Consider the following 18,923-nt stretch of genomic DNA (forward strand, 5'->3'; position numbering starts at 1 on the left):
CAGCAGGTATCGATTCTGGAGTCATTATTTCAGGGATATTTAAAATCATAGAACAGAATGAAAGCCTTTAGGAGTATAGAAGAGAAGGTATGGAAATGGAAGGCAATCAGTCCTGGGAATGATACCTGGGGCAGGAGAAGAAAAACCAGCAAAGGAAAACATCAGAGATTCGAAGAAAAGGGTGGTATTTTGGAAGCCATGTCAAATATTGTTTCAAAAAGAAGAGTGGGCACCTGAGAACTAGCCATAAGATTTGGCAACATGGAGGTTGGTGGTGGCCTTGACAAGAGTTGCTTCAGTAGATGGGCGGGGAATGAAAGCCTGAGTGGGGATTCTTCATGGGAGACTAAGATATAAGAATCAGAGACAAGAAGACAGGGAATACTTAGGACTTCTGCCATGAAAAGAAGAAGATTATAGCTGGAGGATGCAGCATTAAGAAAAGGGTTTTGTTTTTGTTTGTTTTTAAGTTTGGAAGTACTACAAAGTCCTTGAGCAGGCAAAAGAGAATGAAGAATAGGCCTAAGATTGGAGCAGCAACAGTAATAGCAGAAAAGATAAAATATATTGGTAGCCATGAATATAAGTGAATAGATTTGGTAGTAGCAAGAAGAAGATTGTTATCTTCTGATTGCTTCTATTTTCATTGAGCTAAGAAGAAAGACCAACCACTGAGAGTGAGGAGGGAGGTTTAGAGGAAAGAGGTACTTGAAGAGAGAGAAGGTTTGAAATAGTTAACTTGGTGGGTGGGAGAGTGTATTGACCAAGGAAATTTAGTGGAGTTGGCTAGTAGGCAGCATGCTTCATTAGTAGCCAGCATTGCTGTGTGGTTTTCCATATACACATTTAATTGCCCAGAGGCAGAGGAGAGTTGGGTTTAATTAAGATCAGGGTTTACCAGACAAATATAATAGAAAGAGAGATGGACTACATGATGGCTGCAGGTGTAGCCTGTGTAATTATAGGGATGGGCAATAGAATCTAAGCTCAGTTAGGAAGGAAATAAAGACACAAGGGGATGATGGGCAGTGAGAAAGTGACAGGGTCAAGCAGAGGAGGTGACATTACTAGGAAAACCACAAATAGCTGCCACAAAAAGGTGCAGCGGGTGATATAATCTGAAAACATACTTTAAAGTGATGGGTTTTAAGGGTGTGGGAGTGGCAATGCAAAGGGAGTAAAAAGGCTACCTGCCTCCCATAATATGAAGAATGAGGGGTTGGAAAACCCAGCCCTGACTAGAGTGGCTGGGAAAACAGTACCCTCAGACTATAGACAGGGTTTGATTAGGAAAGAAGTTAAGAAACCATTCAGAAGAGAGTTTAAGGGCTATAAGGATTTAAAGATTTTGTTGATGTGGAATCATGAGTTCCAAAGACCATGTGGGAGGGTTTGGATGGCCTGGTTAGGTGGTAAATTAAATTTTACTTGAGGATGTATAGGAAGAGTTAAGGGTTCCAGGAATGAGAATGACCCAAAAGACTTGGATTCCACAAAGGGAGGCTCCAACTCAAGGAATAATTATGTCTAGAGTTGGTTTATAAGGGAGTCTTTGTAGAATTTGCAACCATTTCCCTGTAGAAAAAATACCATTATTGATAGGCTCCAAGGTTAATTACAAGATGTATCTGAAGATTAATGCTATTGATAGGAATATAGAACATACCCACATTTTATAAGAATGTTTCTCAATGAAATTTGGTTGAGAATTTCCATTTGACCTCCTCTTGGCAACAAGGCAGAGAGTGCTTTCACATGTTGAGCACTGGTGGTAGAAACTAGAATGTTTGCCTCTGGTTGTAATGGCAGTGGTGTTCACTCAGAGAAAAGGCTAAGCAGGGGCTGGTGGGATACACTTGTGTGATAAAGAAAAAGCTTCCAGAGGAAGGGTCAGTGGTGCCCAAAAGGGGCAAGGATGGAGGACGGGGAAGATAAAAATAAGGAAGCAATTCTGGAGTTGGTAACAGATGTATAGAGGAGATAATGAAGGAAGGAATTAGTGTGTTGAAGGGAGATAAAATGGAATTATTCACTCCGTCCTTGTGGCTTCTATTAAGACTCTGTTTAGCAGCTTGAAAGTGGTGGCCATATGCAATGGAATTTTAGATAACTCTTCACTCTTTTAGTTTCTTCTTATCTTTTCTGTTTTTTTTTTTCTAATTCTTCCTCCACTTCTCTTTTTGTGATGATGCCATTGTTGACTATCACTTAGATGACAGGTAAAATGGAGCAAAGGGTGGCAGTTTTCAGCCAGTGGTGGAGTGGAAGGAAATGAGAAGGAAAGGGAATCTGCCATAAGCAATTATTTTGGGAGTCAGCCATCAGTAAGTGACAATTAATTGTCAATTGGTTCTCGGTAAATTGGGGCATTGACAGAATATATGCACATATGTTAGATTATAATGTTCCTATCACTAATGACATAAAGGAAGTTAATATCTATAGCTAAGTAGAAAAATATATATGTATTTTTTTTGTATCTGGAAATATGCTTATATTTCCAACTTTGTATTTCATTAAAAGACATGCATCTCAAGCACCATTTTCATATGAACTAAAGGTTGACTTAAAAAGATTTTATTTTTGGGACTGACATACACGTAATATTTGAACCCATGGTTTATAATTTTTCTTCCCTGCCAGAAATCAAATTAAAGCATGCTATATATTATCACAGGATTATTATTCTTTATAAGTTTTGGTATTAATTGCTTACTTTTTGATTGAATGAGGTATTATAATATAAAAATCCCATATCTTTCAGATGATTAATTCCCTTCATGGTTTTCTAAATGGGGAATGAGGAAGACTTCTTTGTGGGCGAGTGAAAGACACTTTCCCTTGTGATACAATCCTGACTTAATTTCACAAGCTCAGTGGCAGAAACATGACTGTTGTTTAATATCTAAGCAAATACATGTGTTTTTCCGAGGAGACAGTATAGCATAGTGGTTAAAGACTGAAGGTCTGGAGTCAAACAGACCTATGTCAGAATCAGCTCAGCTGAGTCTTGCAAGCTGTGTGTCCTAGCACATTATTTGACTTCTGATGCTTCGTCTCCTCATAGTAGAACCACAGCCATCACAGAATAGGCCTCACAAGATAGTTGTGAGGGTAAAGTGAATTATGAGGTGAATGCTTAGCATAGTTCCTGGCAAAAATGAGCACTCAATAATACCACTGCTAATACTTAAAAAGTCAGCTATGGTTGACTAGTGGATGGAATAGGAAGCTGGATGGAAAATGCTGGAGGGATTGTGGTGAATGTGTGTTGTTGTTCCTAGTCCAGATCCATTTACCACATTGGTGCACCCGTTCCCTCCCTGCTGTCAGTTTGGGTGCTCATGGTCACAGCTGCTCCTTATTTGGAGAATTGCCCTCCTGAACAGGGCACTGCACTGCCTGTCCTCAGCCCCAACCTGGGGGAAGGTCTCAGCCAATGACAGGGAGGTACGGAAGACTGGCCTCCTTGCCTCACGGTGTAACAGTTCTCTCTTTAGGAGATCCAATCGGTAGTTCATCAGCATTTCCCTAGATCTATGCTAAATCCCTTCAAATGCCAAACAAGTCAAGGACAGGGTGACTCAACCTTGCAGGTGGAACTCCCAAAGTTTTCAAAGGGGTCTTATAGAAAGAGAGAGTGAACTGCCAGGCCCACATTGAGACTAAAAGTAAAGTTAAAATAATTTAGTAATTAAGGTTTTACTAAAATTCAATTCTGAGTCTCCTAGTGACTAAGGCAAAAGAAAAGAGACACAACAAATCACAGGAAGAGCATTAGTAATAATTTTCAAAAGTGCCTCAGCACTTTGGTCTGACAAGAATGTGCCACGTGGGTCTTCACATGGCGAACGTTGGGTGGTGATGGTACAAGGTCTCCCTGCAGGAAATGCAGTGCTGTGTTTCTATGGCCCTTTCTTACAGCGTATTCATTGAGGGCTTTAAACCAAATTGCTGTTCTTCTCAGGGGTGGGAGGAGGCAAATCAGTGAGGTCCAATGGCACCACTTTTTGGGAGTCTGAATTAGCTCAAAGAAAAACATCTTAGTTCTCTAGACTAGAAGAAGGAATATGGCCATTAAACTCTCCCCTTAATCCCCTCACCCAATTCTTTCAGTTGTGTGCTTGATAGGAGTTGAACAGAATACAATTATAGGTTATTTTGGGGGTGTTGATGAAGGTTTATCTCATAGGAGTGGGAGGTTCATAGTGGTGTGTGAAAGCTGAGTTGTGGCACCAGGACTGGGTTTTTGACAGAGGGTCTATTCCAACCAGGAAGAGAGGTGGGCTGAGAGAGCACCTTAGCAGAAAGAGGACTTTCCAGCCTTTTCTTGTCATGTGCTAGTTTTAATCTGAACTTCAAAAAGAAGCTTCCGCAGATTCTTTTTTTTTAAATCTTTTTTAAAATTAAATTTATTTGGGTGACATTGGTTAATAAGATTATATAAGTTTCAAGTGTGCAGATGCTTTGCTTAGATAAACTTGATGACTGTGCCCTGAATATTTACTTACAAATGTTCTGTTCAGTTGATAGCAATTCTCAGGAAGAACAGGTAAACAGTAAATGGGAATTTGCAGGGGATTGTATGTATGCCAGGGTTTGTTGTTGTTGTTGTTGTTTTGTAACATACCAAATCCGCTGTTGCACAGATAAGTTAGAGGAGAAGTATTAAATATCATTTTTGCTCCCGTTCCAAATTTGTTTCTCGCAAACCCCAGGAACTGTCTCCTTTCCAACATTGAAAGATATGAACCAACAAAACTGTAGGTCTTGAGAAAGAATGTCCCCTTTGCTTCAAAGAAACGTTCTTGGAGGGTGGCCTGGGTTGTTTTGCTTTAAGATTTTCTAGAGTGAACAGATGTAACAATTTTCTATAATTTGCCTTGGTACAGATGCTGAAAGAGAGCATTCACAATAAAATATATGCAGTATATGTAATTTCAGCTGGATGTTCTGGGGTTTTAAAGTAAAAATGTGTACCTGCAAGCTGTTTTATAGTTTCTCAGTCATAATTATCTCTGTTACACAGAAGGCTACAACCGCAGCTCCTCCTTTATGTGCCAGCTTTCCAAAAATATCTTGATAATTTTGCGGATTCTGCAAGGCACAGTGTTCTCCTTGTGTTTTGGCTCGGGATGTGTGTTAAAGTGTTTAATTTCTCTTTGCGATACATTTATGAAGTCATCACATCAACAGGGAGGATGCTGGGTGATCTTTGGAAGAAGCCCTTGCAAAAGGTGAGGCAACTAGGACGGGTCTCAAGAAATAAATGCTGCAAAAGAACTTCAGTGAAGGTTATGTACAGCGCGACTGCAGATAATGCTTATTTATTGAAACTGCCTTATTATACTGATAAAATGAGAGAAAAGTGGTGGAGAAGGTGGTGAGGATTCTTAGTAGCTGCGTCTTGCCACCCTCTAGGGAGTCTGTGCTTGTGCTTGTGGCATTTCTCAGGGGATGGATAAGGACAGGGGCTGGGGCGTCACTGCGAAGCTAAATCCCCAGACAGTCGACGAATGAACGCTCTACTGCGTAGCCCTCTGCTAGTTCAGTGATTGACCCTCCCTCCAATTGTCAGCCCCATTCACTGACTGACTACTTCATCTGTCCCTGCTGCGCAGAAATATATTTTCCACTGCAATTACGGAATGGACGGCTGCTAGTGCCTTGCATCGCCCACATGCTTGTTGAGCAGCCATGATTAAGTTGTTCAATAGTTACCATTAGGGTTCCATTGGTCCTCTCCGCCCAACACAAACAAGAAGTTCTCTACCTCCACAACGCAGTGGTGGGCACTGTTGTATGGCATAACTGGAAGTAAGAAGAGAGAAAAAAAAAAGAGGTATGAAATTTTCCATCTTAGGGCTTGCCCCTGGGCTCACTAGTTATTTGCTTTCACCAAAGCGTATAAAAATATGAGACAAGGTCAGAAGGAAGAAGACAGCCTAGGCGGCAGAGCGGGGCACCCACCAATCCACAGTGGTTTGGCGGTGTGTTCACAGCCATTGCAAACCCAACCCCTTTTGATTAATTTTACATAATGTTATTCCACAAGTTAGTCAAGAACAACCTGTCACGCTGCTTTTGATTCTTAAGTTCTTCTCACTGGCCGGATGGTGGGGAGCTTGTTCTAAAACAAGGACTGACACTCCCAAATGGTCAGGGCTGGGGGGTTTCTTCTTGGAAGAAAAAAACCCTGCATACACTTGGCGCCATTACGATGCTCTGCCCAAACACGGTTTGCTGCCAATCTTTCCATAAACAGAGTCAGGGCGCTTGGTAGCTTTCTATTCCACAGCAATGAGCAAGCTGAATTTCCATACAGTTTTAAGTTTTTAAATTAAGGTCCTGCTGATTTAATGCCTTCTCCAAATGTATACGCTTAATTTCCTGTACAATGTCATTAGAAGCACAATCACACATTTTCCATCTATCTGCTTTGGAGCTCTTCTGTAACAAAGATAAAAACTGCCAGGAACATCACAAATATTCATTCCCCTCGTCTCGCCCTTCTCCCTGCCCCAGTGTGGTGGCTGCAAGGAGGGGGTGGTATTCAGAAACCCATGGAAACCAGGTTCCGCTGTATTTGTCCTCATTTACATTTTCTTTTGGGAGAAACACACAATCAGAATAGGACGTCTCCTTCACCCCGTGTGCAGTCCGGTGTTAGTCTCTGCTTATAGTATCATGTGGTAAATGTAAATGTACACAGCATTAGTTATAGCACATGCAGTGGTTTGGGCCCAGGGACACCAGTAGGAAAAATGATGTCCTTGTTCAGCTCATCATATGGGCACCTTAAATCTAGGTGAGGACAAATGGGGAGGTGATGTGCATGTTCAGGCAGGGAACTTATTGCTTGACACGGATCAACAGAGCACTTAAGAAACCAGTGCAGTGGGAAATCAATATGAGCCGGGGCCAGCTCTTACTCCGTGCTCTTTTTCCCATGGGGAGAGAGAGCGGGAAAGCGAGAGAGAGCACCTATCTTATACCCGGCTCATTTGGGGTGACATATGCATCTCTCATTTCCCTTTGAAATTATTTTTTTTATTGTTCTCAGAGTGCACGTGTGCTGGCTAAGATATGTAAATAAAAATAATAAGAAACAGGCATCGCTTGGAAGCTGATGAGAGGTTTGAAACCTATAAGAAGCCTGTTTGCAGCTCCTGAAAGAGCATGTCAGATGGTTGAAGCTTTCTATCAAAATATTTTTTGAGCTTCGATTATTTTATCTTTTATTTTTCGGGGATTCTTCATTGTTTTTGAACTTATATCCACAAGGGAGAAGGCATGGTATATAAATGCCTGATTTGGGGGAGAATGCAGAAATTGGGTGTGCTGTGGATTTGTGGGATGATACCCTAGGTCAATTGACTTAGGGTATCATCCTGGGGATGTCCTTTTCCTCCTCAACCCTCAGACACTCTCTTTGGCCATATAGATCCTTCAGGCTTTACTTCTCACCACCCCTTGGGGCAGAGTGTATGTTGGGTTCATGATTGGATGTGTTTTGAACACCTTTTTTTTTTCCTAATTAACTCATCATTGTTTGGATTATGATGATAGTTCCAAAATACCAAAACCAAAACTATGCCAGCAATGTATTATGTAGATTGGGAGCAGCCTGGTGCTACTCCAATTCATCATAATGTCATCTGGTCAAGTGTAAATTTACAACATTGATTGTCATCTGTATGCATCTATTCACATGAGATATGAATATAAGAACAGAGGCCATCGACTATAACCAACTTACTTTACGACTGCCATCCTTCCAATATTTATTTTAAATTTTTTGGTCCGTTCAATGCCCAAATCGTATAAATAATGAAAAATTGTATTGACTTCTTTTGAACTGGAAGTTTCAGGTTTATAATAAAGTACAATCTCTGAAAATGTAACACTTGTGTTTTGTTCTTGTCATTTATTTGCTCCCATTCAGGCAAGCAGAAATTAAGTGAAGGAAATAATACACGATTTATTCTTAAGCCTCTTTTTCATTTGATTACCCTTATTGTTATGCTTTATGCAAACAAATGAAACTATTGCATTGAGTTAACTATTGAAACCTTCAAAATAAGAGAGATCTTTGAAGTTCTACTATAAAGGTTACTTGAAGATATTCTCATTCATCTACACATATTTATTCTAGTTTTTAAACCTTGCCTGCTATATTTCTTGGCTGAGTATTTCAGTATTCTCATTCCTGAATTATTGTCTTTTTTGAATTATTACCATGAATCGAGAGGCTATAAATACACACAAAAGCTCTTCGTAATTATTCTGAATGTAAAAGGCTCCTCATTTATTAGGAAAAAAAATCTATATTAAATCAATGTTTGAGTTTTGCAAAAGATCTAATTTCTTTGACTTCTGATTAAACCTGAAGGAAAGTCAAATAAATAGGGCAGTGAGCAAGGGCAAACATCTGTCTAAAATGGCACTGGGTACTGCACTTATTATCTTTTAAATAACAAAGACTCCATGTCTGACCCTTTCTAGATTTCTTTGAAAGTGGACACTGGCCGCACCCTCCCAGCAGGTAGTGGAGGAGAAGTTTGTTCTCCACGTTCATATGCAGCCCAGTGTGAGTTTTTAGCGTGTCAGTCAGTGAGTTAGAGGGAAAGGGTAAAGAGAAGCTAATCAGGATGAAATGAGATTAAAGGCTGTCTAATTTTACAGCAACTGTGATCCATCAGCCACTGTGAAAGTGACAGTGGAAATGAATGATGGAGACAGACAGGTGGGGCTGTACATTTCACTGATTTATCCTCAAATGCACTGGGCCTTATTTTATTGAGTGAACATGACCGCATTTATCATGACTGTCATCTAAACCCACTTCCCTCCATTTAAAAAGGTCACTTTACTTAGAGGGAGCAGGAGAGAGGCACTTTCAAATCAGACTTAAAATCTAATAACACATGTTTATAAGACCCTTTGTGAGAATTCTCAACTTTATTAAAGAAACTATAAGTGCTAGAAGGAAAGGGGGGTGAGGAATCCAGAAAATTGAAAGCAAAGAAACATTTGGTCATCTGAGGGAATATACTCATTGATTCTCTAAGTTTGAAGCAATTTGTACCATTTTGTCTTTCCCACTCCAAACACCTAATATTCTCTTGTAGCCTGGGAAATTAAATAAAGCATTTACAATTAATATTTTTAATGAAGAAAGTAAGCAGGTAATACTATAAAATAAATTTGGAGAGGATATTAAGTCACAGTATTTACTCTGCATAATGGCTAATCATCAAACGCTTAATAGATGTTCGCAATTGTTACAAGTTGCATCTCTGCCACAGTTCACTTATATACCTATTAATTGTTTTCCCATAACTTTAAGGCCATAGAAGCCTCGTCACACAGTCTTTTACTCCTCCCTGTGCCAGTGCAATAAAACGTCCTGGAATGTTATACACAAAATTAGTCTCTGTGGATATAAACATAGTCAAACTCTCAGAATATTTTGTGTTACTTTTCACAACCTAGCCACCATTTACCAAATATTTACTATGTGCCAGGCACTGTGCATTATATAAATGTCATATTTATGGACAGGTACCTATATTATATCTCTGCAAATATGAGAACATTTATGTTTTGTTCTTGCCACTCATTTGCTCCTATATAGGCAAGCAGAAATTAAGTGAAGGAAATAATATATGACAGTATAATTCATGATAAAAGATACCTATATTTTATTTACCTATATTTACCTACATCTTTCATTTAATACAACTAACTACAAGGGAGGTGTTAATCATTGGCTTTATTTCTTTAAGAAATACTGAGGTTTTTAAGAGGTTAAGTTACTTGTTGAAGGTCATACTCAGCTAATGAATGGCAGAGAGAATTCAAACACAGGGATTATGTGGACCCCAACCCACGCTCTCAGCCATTTCACTCTACTGATTTTCAATAGGTATGTTCACCCAACCAGCAAGTAATTACTGAGTACCTGTGTCTTCAATGATGGTGTTCCTGAAATTTCTGTATAATTTTTTGTATTAAATCATATTTCAGATGTTTATTATTTTCAAATTTTAAGGAATCCTAATTAAAGCAAGTGGGTAGTCCTTTAAAGTTTTTTTTTATTTATAAATCTAGATATTCAGATAGTAGGTTTTCTTAAAGTAGGATACATTTGTTTGATGGAGCCAGGAAAACACTGTGCAAATCATCCAGTGAGGGATGGGTAAAGTCTATTGGCAGAGGGTTTTTATTTTATTTTATTTTTAAACAATGAAGACATATTTCAACATTGCAAGCATATCCAAAGTTTCTTGGGCACAGAGGCCCTTTTCTTGGCATGTAGAATGTGCAGGGGGCTTCCTGTGTTTATGAAGGCCTTATTCTGCTAGATATCCACACTACTGCTTCCTCCCATATTTTTATATCTAAGGAATGTATACCTCTTCCATCGGAAAGTACAGGTACCCTTCATAAGCACAAATGCTCATGATCATCCAAACAAGAGACTGCACAGGGCTATGCTACGTGTGTAGAATTGCTAAATAAATGGTTATTAAGTATAAGATTAACAAGGGCCTTGATTTCCTTTTGGCCTCAAATACATACACTTGCAAAACTGTCAAACAGGACATACTTCTGAATTTATTTGAAAAAGTAACTAACATCCCTGGTAAAAAACATATTATAAAAAATAATGATATACAGGACCAGTAACCTCCTAGCCTTGGTGTTGGAGTTCCCTACCACAGAGGCCATCACTGTTGCTGTGTTCTTGGATTTTTCTCCAGAGAGAACATATATAGAGTAAAACCTTGGATTGCAAGTAACGTGGTTTGCGAGTGTTCCGCAAGACAAGCAAACATTTCTAATACATTTTAACGTGGTACGTGAGCGATGTCTTGCAATACGAGTAGTTTGTTTCCTGAACGAATTATGCTCACAAACCAAGGCATTACTGTATAAGTAATTTTCTTTAGTACAAATGGCAGCAGTGTTCCATGGGCACGCTGTTTGGTACCTTGCTTTTCTGTACTCAAGAATGCTTTCATTTATTCACGCCCCACCAATCAAATGTTTGTCCAGCTGCTACTTTATGCCAGACCATGTTCTACCTGCTGGGGAGGTCATGACAAAAAGCATCGAGGAACATTCTAGACAGGGGAAGCCCATGAAAAACATAGACAAGGACACAAATAAATAGGCAGCTTTGTTTCAAGTGACAAGTGCAATGAGAAAGCAAAACAATGTCAAAGGAGAGAGAAGGGCAGGGAGAGGCCATTGATAGTGGTCAGGGAAGGCCTTTCTGAGTGGATGGCTTTTGAGGAGAGGATTGGCTGAAGGGAGCCATGTAGGGTGTAGATGCAGGAACAGCGAGTGCCAAGGGCAGGAGTCACACATGTGGAGTGTATCAAGAACAGCAAGAAGACCAGGGACAGAGCCGAGATGAGGTGTAGGAGGGAGACCCAGGGCAGACCAGGTGTGATGGTGAAGTCGTGGTCAGAGGACAACCCTTGGATTGTCTAGCACCACATTCTTTTTAACAGCTGCACAGTGTTCAGTTTGACGGGTATCCTGTAGCATATTCCATCCCCTTCTGATGGCCTTGAATTCATTCATTCAACAAAGTTTACTAAGTACACATAACATTCAGTCACTTTTCTGGTGGCAGATAATGCCACAGGGAACTACGCTGATGGTGTCCCCATCCTTGTAGTGCTTACATCACAGAGGAAAGAAGAACATAAACAAATACATAATGCATAGAAACACAGCCAGGCAGTGACAGATATATAAAGAGAAATAAAAAGAGATGATGTTTTAGAGAGAGAGAGAGCTTGGTTACTACTCTAGCTGGGGTGGTCAGGGACAGCCTCACTGGGAAATGACACTTAAGGTAGAATTCGAAGTGTGAGAAAGAGCCACCTTTAGAAAATAAGGGGAAGGAATTCATGCAGAGACCCTGAAGTGTGTATGAGCTGGATGTGCCTGAGAAGCTGAGAGAAAACTCCTGTGTCTGGAGCACCAAGGGTAAGGGCCAAGAGGCACCAGAGGAAGTCAGGATGGGGGTGGAAGCTGGTTAGGTGGGTCTTTATAAACCAGGATAAGTGGTGTGAACTTTATTCTTAGCTCGATGGAAAGACATTGGAGGGGCTTTAAGCAGCAGAATGACATAATCTGTGTTTTAAAAAATATTACTCTGGCTACTATGGATGTTGTGGGGGTAGAAGAGGGAAGAGAAAGATCAGATAGGGTGGTCTAGATCACAGATGATGGAGGCTTGACCAGGAAGGGGCACTAGGGATGGAGAGAAATAGACATGTGTTGACAGTTGCTCCTATTACAAATGGTGCTCCACTGAGTGTCCTTGTAGGTACACAAGACACATACACAGGAGTTTATCTACAGGATTAATTCCCCCAAGTAAAATTTTTGGGCCAAAGGATGAGGGCGTTTTACATTTGGATGGATTGTACTCCCTTTTACATTTGTATCTTTGCTAATATGGTAGGTGAACAATTGATATCTAGTTAAAATTGAAATCTGCATTTATTTAATGATGATAGAAGTTGAGCATCTTTTCAAATGTTTAAAATTTATATACATTTTTCTGCTGTGTTTTGATTTTTGGTATCATAATTTATGTTACTATAATTATATAATTTCTGTTTTTAAAGTGTTCTTTTCTATGGAGTTATCCAAACTGGCAAAATAAATGATATTTCGGAAGCAAAGTATAGCTAGAATATATATTTGTGTAATATTTATTCATTGGAGCAAATTCAAATAGCAATTACATGCTGTTGAAAACAAATATAACCTGAAAGAAAGAGGTGTCGCTCTAGCCATGGGATTGTAAAGGCGTTTTTTTTCTTTAATATTTTTTTCAATTTCATAGTCAGTGTAATTGAGAAACATAAATGTTTATAAATTTACTAGTTAGTTTAATCCTGCTATACAGTCTTTCTGCAAAGATCTAGCAATTTGTCAAATGCCTCTCTGCAGATAGAAACAGACACATAGCCAAACATCTTACATGAAGTAGTGCTTGATAAATATTGATAAATAATCCACAGAAAAGGCTTTGTTACTTTTTTTGGTTATATTTGGACTGTGCTATTCCTGCAAACTACAAATAAATGAAAATGTTTTGTGCATTTGAGGATGATTTGATCATTATGGACAGTTAGTCTGGAAAATTAAATCCCGTAAGAAATTCACGTGGTCTGAATCCAGTGAGGAGTTGGTGGAGGTTCTGAGTTAACCCAAAGGTTGCCAACACTTTCTCCCTCACTCCCAGCTTGTTTTGAGCACACTATGCACACTGAGCCACATTCCCATAGTCTCACTGGAGACTAAGTTATTGAAGTGAGTTTAAAATGTATAAATCTGGGGGGAAAAAATGTGCATGTGTTAGGTTTTGGAGGCTGTGCAAGAACCAAGAGAGTTTGTTTCTCTGTCATAGTGGAAAATTGTATCTAAAGTAGTTTCCTGACAATGAGTATTGTTCTGTTACTCCCTTCTCTGTGCAGTTATTATACTGAATGAATGCCTTTCCTGTACACTTGCCAAGTCATGATACAGTATATTAAAATTGCCTGTTTTTTGTGTGTCACCCCTAATGGATCTCTGAGCTCATTGAGGCTAGATTGTGTCGGCTGTATAGCTTTATGCCTAGCATAGCGTCCAGTATGTAAGGCTGGGTCAGACTCAGGCATTGCTATAGCTTTAATACTTGGAAATATTAGTGGATCAATGAATGTTAGTGGCACCAATGAGTGAATGCTTGCTAAGGAAACTGTGGAATATGCTTCTTTGGAATTTGTAAACAATGTGATAGGTACCAGAAATTTGAAGGAGGGAGGAAGTAAAGGAAGCAAAGGGAAGAAAGAGAGGATGATATGCCTTAGATAGGATTCTATGGCTTCTAGGATAGATGTCACCCTATATACAGTACATGTGTTAGTTTTAAACAAAGGAGGTTTATATGTTCTTCAAAGACTGTGACATATTTCTTTAGAAACTATCATAGACCTAATTGTGCCAAGGTCAAATATTTTTAATAAATCTTTGTTGATTTACAGTTTTAGCTCTGAGTACTTAACTGGCAGGGGAGAGAGGGTACTAACAACCAATGAGGTTAAAGGACTTAAAATAGCACTCTTATTAGTTATTAAAGCAAAAATGACTTATTTTTATTTTAATTGGCATATTTTTACTAATATACTCAGAAATTATGATTGCATTATTACGATATCAAGTATTTTACTTTGGATGCTTCCTAGCACGTCAGTTAGAAATTAGAAAGTTTTATTTTCACTTTTGGAAAGTAAAAGAATATTTGGAATGAAAGCTGCAATTTCTTCCAAAGATTTTTTGTTGTTGTTATATAAAGTGTTGTGTTTGCTGAGACACATTGATGAAACATACTAGTGCTTTGACGTTCCCTTTTTCTAAGTGCCAACACCATATCTTCCTGATCGTATCTTCCAGGGGAGTGAGAAATTGCACATTTCATTGTTCTACACTTAAAAAGGTTCAATTAAAAAAAAGTCAACTCTGTAAATGACTTAAAGTAGTAAAACGACAGATATTATTTAAATTTGTGAAAATTAAATCCTTGATAAAGGTCAAGGGAGCCAGTGCTATTTAAACTGTGGATGATGTGGCAAGAGAGTAGCAAAAATGATTGTGAAATAGCTCAAATTCTCTTGAGGATAGCCCCATAGTTGTCCCAAGTTATTGAGGGAAGGAGAAAATGGGTGTAGTTTATATAATGAAGATTTATTAGGGAGTGCTTTCTGATGTAGATCACATATACTCAATACTGGAAAGGGAACTCTAGTGGTTCAATTTAAAACCCATGAGATACCAAAAGGTACATTTAGGAATCATTTGTCCATCAACTCATTCATTCATTCATTCATTCATTCATTTCATTCAAAAATATGCATTGAGGACCTATTAGTCATTGTGCTAACTTCTGAGCATATAGAGATTAATTGGACACTATTCCTGTATTCTAGAGATCACAGTGCAGAAGGAAAGAAAGCATGTAAACAGATCAAAAGTTTACACGGTGCTCTAGGAGGAGAGCCATAGAAGCACCAGACAGGAAAAGACTAAAATTGCAGAGAGAAAGAGAAGCTTAAGCTAAATCATAAGGCTGAAAAAAAAAAAAAGATATTTTAGGTTGCCACAGCAGCAAGTCATTATCAATAAAAGAAACATGGATTCAATATTAATTGAGCTTCTACTATGTGCCAGACCTTAGGCTGGGCCCTAGTGATACTGTGTTTATTTTAATTAGATTATTTTATAAAAACTGATTCTTAAAATTAGGTCAGTTTCCAAAACATTCTTAATCTCGGGTTGTCGGAAAAGTCATGGCACATTTTTTCTATGTTTTTCATTGCAAAAATGCGTCATGACTTTTCCGACAACCCAATATTATTTTCCGACAACCCAATATTATTTTCCGACAACCCATATCACAATAGCAACTATTTTTGTGGCGGCCAGAGAAAATACGTTTGAGGAACGTGGGAGCAAATAAAACAGAGGGACAGTAGTCTACATGGTCCTTTTAGGCAGCTCTTCCTTCTCCAACTCAAATTCCCCTGGGAGCACTCTCTCCTCAGAGGATCCAGAAGTAATGGCTTCTCCTCTAAAGAAATCTCTCCTGACATTTGGAGCCACCTAATAGTTCGGGAAGCAGTTGGTAGGCTTATCAGAACTGTGAGCAATACTTATGTTCCTTTTAGACCACCCCTCACTGCATTTGCTTTTGTGGCTTCTGGGCATTACTGTGCTATTGAACTTACTTGGCTTCATAGGATAGTTTGCTGTCAAGATTCAGAAGGATTCGTGGCGTATTTCTCCCAAGGCTGTTTTGTGGTGTGTGCATGGCATGTGTGTGTGGACACGAACCCGGGAGTGTGTTACCTTTGGGAAGTACTAGTCAGGCAGTCAAGATTAGAGTGAGTCAACAGCATGTAACACACATGGGAAATTAAAGCGCAGCCCGTGGTCTTAGGAGGTGAGCCTAAGGTGAGTGGTCTTGGCGATGACGAGGCACCTAGAATCCCCTCTTGAAGAAGTTCTGGAATCTGTGTTGCTGGGGAAAAGTGGAGAATTGGAGCTGTGCAGTATATGAAGAGAGAAATACATAGGGAAATATGATGAAAACTGAAGTCCCCTTTTCTCCTTTTTTGGCGCCATTTTTACTGGCAAAACTAGACAGTCATTGAATGTTAGCTGATATTTACTTATAAACATATTTGGCACCTCTGTCTTAGAATTTGGGCTGAGACCCTAAGGCTAAAGCTAATCTAAAGATATATGCCAGGCCTTCTATGCAGGACTTGACAAAAGTAGCTCTTAAACTGGTTCTGACTGGTTGTATGTATGTGTACACACACACACACACACACACACTTAGCCTATATGTACAAAGATGTGGAAGACTGTTAGTGAGTAGGGTTTTTTCTTTAAGAGAGTGGTTGTGGGATCCCTGGGCCTTTCTTATCTATGGGAGAAGAAAAGAACCCTCCTCCCACCCTCCATCCCGAAGACAAAGCAGAGACTGGTGGAACAAGACTTGGGCCAGATGTTTCCACGCCTCCTGGGGCTTGTCAGGCTTGGGTGAAATCTGAAGATAAGAGGTTGGCAGGTGCTGTCTGTGATGAGTGTGAGGGGAGAGAGCTGGGACAGAAGGGGCCTGCACCTCTGCCTTGGGTGGGGCAATGCTCCCCAGAACCTTCTTGTAGGCCGACCTGGTGCTTGGGAAGCTTGCTTGGCTAGAACTGTCATGAATGTTTCCTGCACCCAAGAAGATTAATTGGCAGGTCAGATTGACCCTAACAGAAGCTATGTGGTAGCTAGTCCACTGTGCAGCTTATCAAAACACAGTCAGCTTTACAGCTTTGCCTCCTTAAAGGCAACACTAGGCAAATAAGAGCTCTTCTCCCTTTGCCTTCCCTGCCCCCAGCTCTATCCCTGGTAGAGCCAGACTACTCAGGGTCGCTATTTCCTCCAGGGCGGAAATAGTGTGTAGGAAAGAGTTAACAGAGCAGGCCTGAGACTGCTATCCTTAGAAAGCCCTGCCTACAAGGTTAGCCTTTGCCTGACAGCTGGGGACTTAGATTTCAGGGGTGTTCCCACCACCTTAACTAAGAGTGGCTGTCTGTGCCCAAGTTGTGCAAACAATGTGATTTATGCTGAACACCTGCTTTTCTTCTGGGAGTATGGAAGTTTGGTAAGTGCTAGGCAGGAGATGTCTATCTAAGCAGCCCCCAGTGGAAACCTTGGGCACGGGGTCTCTAAGGAGCCTCCCTGGCAGACAACCTTGCACAGATGCTGTCACAGTTCCATGCTGGAGGGAATAAGGGAGTAAGTGTGTCCTGTGTGACTCCACTGGGAGAGGTCTTGCACCTGGTTTCCTCTGGACTTTACCCCATGCCCCTTTTTCCTTTGCTGACTTTATGTGTTTCTGCTGTAATAAATCATAGCTGTGGGTACTCCTATATGCTTATCCTGTTAGTCATCCTCGTGAATCACTGAACCTGGGGGCTCTGTTGAGGATCCCAGCTCCAATAGGAGGCAGAGAAACTTCAAATGTACTTAGAGAACAAGTTTTTGATTTAGCATCCTAATATACCTGGGGCAGCTTTAAGAAATTCCTGAGGCATAGCCCACAGGGAGAGGTGAGATGGCCAGCAGAGAGGTTCTGAAAGATCAGTAGTTGGAAAAAATCAAGTTGTTTTCAGTTGACTCCGTATGGGACACTTGTTTAATAAACGATTATAGATGGATGTATTTATGACAAGACTGCTCCTGGAATCCTGAGGGATATTGTTTAGCTGGGGAAGCATGGACTCCAGATTTCCTCTGGTTGGAATCAATGTGCAAATACCCTGAGAATCCGCTGGTGGCCAACACTGTCCCGTCACAGGTACTAAAACATGTGTCAGAGAACTTGGCACTATGGCCCTTTTCATTTTGTCAGAAAATAGGCAGTCAAATTGAAACTAGCATAGACACATATGAGACCATGTGGAAGGAAACATACAGTGGTGTCGTAACTTTGAGTCACAGAAATCTAGAGAAGGGAGAAGTCACTGGGGCTTGACTTAGTCAGGTAGCAATGTGCCATCTTCAATCTCTCCCCAGTCATTACATCCTTCTGCTGTTTTCACAGGGTGCTTTGCCTTGTCTTTGAAAAAAACAGCAGAAGGTGCAAACTTCTTTCCTTCTGCTGCACCTTCCAACTATCATTAGAACACCCCGTTCTCTGGGTCAGAAAGCTGGGCTCCAAATCACAGGGCTGCACAGCGAGTGATTGGTCTGGAGATGGTCCCGTGACCCAGCCAGACCCCTCAAAGTGGCTTTCATACTGGACCTGACAAGAATAAAACCTTTCCTTTCTGAGCACAGATCCTGGAGCTGCCTGTGACAATGAGAAGCAGAGCCGAGCAAAGGAGTAGCTCATGTAGTGAGGAGAAGTGAGGCCTACAAAGAAAGAATTCTGACAGGACTTTGAAATGCTGTTTCTAAGCCAGCCCTAAGGTCTGTGCTGTCCTGCCCTTCTGGTTGTGTGGCCCCATAAATCCCCTTTCTTTCCTGGAACGTTTACAATACAATCTCCTTGTTTTTGTCCCCCTTCTGTTTAATCTTCAGAGCCCTCAGAACGATCCTTCTAAAGCCCAAGTCAGATGATGACATTCCCTTCTATTCAGTCCTTTTCTTACTTCTCATTGCTTTTAGGATACGTTTTCAGAATGGCCCCTAAGGACCATATGGCCCAGCTGCTGACCACCTTTCCTTTTTTTTTTTTAAGATTTTTATTGGGGAATTGGGGGAAGGGAACAGACAAGTTGCTGTCCTTTTGTTCTTCAGTCTAGTTGTGGAGGATGTTGCTTCACTGGCCCAAGTTGGCACCATCATTG

General features: G+C 40.3%; 1 protein-coding gene across 1 annotated transcript in view; it reads right to left on the minus strand.

Moving 5' to 3' along the window:
• KLHL14 (kelch like family member 14) overlaps positions 1–18,923 on the minus strand; it is a 114,073-nt gene that overhangs the window by 15,193 nt on the left and 79,957 nt on the right. Inside the window, exon 5 of the mRNA XM_019652064.1 lies at positions 5,722–5,811. Within this exon, the coding sequence (XP_019507609.1) occupies positions 5,722–5,811 (90 nt within the window). The remainder of the gene's footprint in view (positions 1–5,721; positions 5,812–18,923) is intronic.

This window comes from Hipposideros armiger, unplaced genomic scaffold, assembly GCF_001890085.2.
Source record: "Hipposideros armiger isolate ML-2016 unplaced genomic scaffold, ASM189008v1 scaffold_173, whole genome shotgun sequence".
NCBI classification, from domain to species: Eukaryota; Metazoa; Chordata; class Mammalia; order Chiroptera; family Hipposideridae; genus Hipposideros; species Hipposideros armiger.